This window comes from Scomber japonicus, chromosome 12 (assembly GCF_027409825.1).
Source record: "Scomber japonicus isolate fScoJap1 chromosome 12, fScoJap1.pri, whole genome shotgun sequence".
Taxonomy (NCBI): Eukaryota; Metazoa; Chordata; class Actinopteri; order Scombriformes; family Scombridae; genus Scomber; species Scomber japonicus.
In genome coordinates, this window is record NC_070589.1 from 17786840 (window position 1) to 17790392 (window position 3553).

Genomic DNA, 3553 nt, shown 5'->3' on the forward strand with positions numbered 1-3553 from the left:
CTACAACCTTAGCATGGTTTTATTGAATGGTTACATAGTGTATGAGGTGAGAAAAGTGATGACGCAACAAAACCCTTGAGGAGATTTAGAAGTCGTGCTTCTCTAATCCTTCACAAACCAAAACGCTTGTGAAATTGGTAATAACCGTTGCTGCTCTCTTTTGGTGCCTAGTTCCTGATGTCTGGATGGGCTACTACCTTTACATGGAGATGTGACCTTATTGATACCTCGAGGAAGCCGCAGACACTTAGGGTAAGGTTTGTCAAGAGTCATCATGTAGGCATCCTGACAAGGCCTGAAGCAATACTACTCATACATATACTTTTTTATGAGGAAAATGAAGATTAGTGTCCTCATCTCCTCAAAACAAAACCACTGGTACATCACAGTTAAATATCTCACATCATCTTCCTTTTCCTTCTCCAGATGATTCGAGTGGCTTGGTTGTTTTATTTTTCAAAATACGTCGAACTACTTGACACAGTAAGGACTTTTTCATCTCTTCAAACTTTTTTTTTTTTGTTCCCTTTTCCAGCAACTTTCATTGTTCAACCTTTTTTGTATAACCTATCCTTTATGTTTACTTCTTTTTAGGTATTCTTTGTGCTGAGAAAGAAACAAAACCAGATCACATTTCTCCATGTCTTCCATCACTCCTTCATGCCCTGGTCGTGGTGGTGGGGTGTCGTCCAGACTCCTGGTGAGGTTTACTTAGCATAATATCCATGTAAAACACACATCGTACATTATATGCATACTTTTATTTATTATTCATTTACTTGTATAGCCCATTTCAAAAACAAAGTTACAAGGTGCTTTTACAAGGAAAAACAGATCATGCAAGTAAATAAGATCCAAAACAAAGATACAGTTGAGATAAAATAATTTAAATACTTACAACAATTGCCATCAGTTAAGAAAAACCTATGAAAAAACAATAAAAGTGACTCTTAAGATGAGATTTAAAAGAGGACTCTGAGTAAGTCTGCAGATAAAAGGAAGGACCTGAATTTTGGTTGGCGGTCTTAATTGGGAAAAGCAGGATTGCAGCACTTTGGTCCCCGAAGCATCAAACTTTAAGTATAAACGAAGTTATGAAACAGATGGTGGGTTAGATGGATGGTGTGCTTGAGGACTGTTTTATCATATAAAATTAATGTGGAGAGTAATCACGTGAATGAAAAATAAATCTCAGGCACTCATGTGTGGAGCAGTAACAAAAACATCAGGATTAAGTTAAACTTAACTTTGTTACTACTCCATGCATGAGTGCTTGAGATTCGCTTTTCCTTTGATTTTAATTATTTTAGCGTTTAAATGTGACTTAAAATCTGATAAATGTATAGGTGATTCTTGACAGTCATTGCTCCACTTCACATTTGTGTTCAAGTCCAAAACCTAGGAGTTTCGGACGGAAAGTCTTTACACTGGCTCCCAGTCAGCTATAGAATAGATTTTAAAGTTCTGCTACTGGTCTACAAATCACTGAGTGGTTTAGGTCCAGAATACATGAATGACATGTTAGTAGAATATAAACCCAGTAGGGCTCTGAGATCTACTGACTCAGGTCAGATAGTTGAGCCCAGAGTTCAAACTAAACATGGTGAAGCAGCTTTTAGCTGTTATGCTGCACACAACTGGAACAAACTACCAGCACAACTGAAATCAGCCCCAACTGTGAACACTTTTAAATCCAGATTAAAAACACTTCTCTTCTCCTGTGCTTATGATTGAGCTCTTTCAAAGCACTTTACATTTTAATCTTTCATTTGGGGGGTTAATTGTATGTTTTAATGTTTCCATCTGTTTACTATTATTGGGTTTTATTTTAATTTCTCAAATTGCATGTTTTTTTTATTTCCAATTCTTAAATGCTTGTTTTTTTTATTTCCAATTCTTAAATGCTTGTTTTACGTAAAGCACATTGAGTTGCCATTGTGTATGAAATGCTTTATATAAATAAAACTGCCTTGCCTTGCCGTGCCGTGCCTTGCCTTGCCTTCAAATATCTTATGAAATGCATAATTTCTAACTGTTTTTTGTTTTTTTTCTACTAAAGCTGGAGGAATGGGCTCCTTCCACGCCTTGGTGAATTCAACAGTCCACGTTATCATGTACTCTTACTACGGACTCTCTGCTGCAGGCTTCCAGAAATACCTCTGGTGGAAGAAGTACTTGACTGCCATCCAGCTTGTATGTCCCCTTATTTCTTAATTTTATTCATTTATTGTGAAATTACTACAGTTTTGGATTGGCATCAGATTTACAACCATTTAATTTGTGCTCTCTTGATAATTTTTTTTTTTTAAATCCCTTGTTTTACAGGCACAGTTTGTTCTGGTCTCTATTCACATCAGCCAATACTACTTCATGGAAAAGTGTGACTACCAGGCTCCCCTGTGGATCCACCTTATCTGGATGTATGGTGTTCTTTTCTTCATCCTCTTTTCACACTTTTGGGTGCAGGCCTACATAAAGGGAAACCGACTCCCTGAGACACAAGACAAGCCAAAACAGAAAAGTTCAACCAGTGAACACACTGTGCAGACCAATGGTAAACACCTGGAGAATGGGAATGGGCCCCACCACACCAATGGAAAAGTCATCATGCGAAAAGTCAAGGACATCTAACTTGGTGACTCTGAAAATGAGAAGTAGGGCTCCTTGAATGTCGTTCATCATTCATATAGTAGCATGTTGGGATGGCACCGATTCAACTATAAAGTCTCGTCTTTTTTTCTTTTTTTTTAATGTATGCACACGTTGTGGGATATAAATGGCATCTTGTTTTGCCAGCGATCCCTTCATGCCACACTGTTTGTTAGTTGTGAAAACTATTAACTGTGACACACTCTGTCAAGACTGGTGCTCATTTAGTCACTTATAGTATCCTTTAACTCAGGCTTCACCCACACGCTTGACCGACTGGCATGACCCTTGTTGCTTGGGAATATCACACAGTTTCCACTGAAGACCAGCACATGTAAATAACTGCAAAGCTTATGCCAAAAAAGGTTTTCGTTGTAAATGTCAAATATTTAGTTTTTTCCTGCTTTTATTTATCTTAAATAAAATTAAACAAATTTTAGATAAAGGTCTCTGTCATTTGGAAAGCAATTATGGTGTGTACTTTACACCTAAATTTTTCAATTTTAATTTTGGAAAGCATTTCTTTTACTGTATATTACAGTATTGATGAATTTTGTAATTTTGCATAACATAGGGACATACACAGCTATGTGTACATCCTCAATTTATCAATATGTTGCAAAATTGTATCATGGTCTATTTTTTTCAGCACACTGTGTGGAAATTAATAGAAATTTAGAAACTTTGCTTTCTATTAAAATTTGGATTTAAAAGTAAATGGTTGTCTGAATTTCACTGAAGTGTGTACTGACCTACCAGAGTTTATGCAGTTTTAGAAACTGTCACTGTGGAAAGATGCTCTCATCTTAAGTCTGAGACTTTTTCAAATTAAGCCATTGAAGTTCATTCATGTGTATATATTTTTTTTTACCTTTAAATCTATAAACCAAGATTAATGAAATCC

At 36.3% G+C, this 3553-nt stretch overlaps 1 protein-coding gene across 1 annotated transcript in view; it reads left to right on the plus strand.

Moving 5' to 3' along the window:
• The window catches only part of elovl1a (ELOVL fatty acid elongase 1a), a 3037-nt gene extending 406 nt beyond the window's left edge, over window positions 1-2631 (plus strand). Inside the window, exons 2-7 of the mRNA XM_053329327.1 lie at window positions 1-46; window positions 172-252; window positions 427-483; window positions 595-700; window positions 2060-2193; window positions 2326-2631. The exon at window positions 1-46 is cut by the window's left edge and continues 145 nt beyond it. Coding sequence (XP_053185302.1) covers window positions 1-46; window positions 172-252; window positions 427-483; window positions 595-700; window positions 2060-2193; window positions 2326-2631 — 730 coding nt within the window. The remainder of the gene's footprint in view (window positions 47-171; window positions 253-426; window positions 484-594; window positions 701-2059; window positions 2194-2325) is intronic.
• Window positions 2632-3553: the final 922 nt, after the last annotated feature.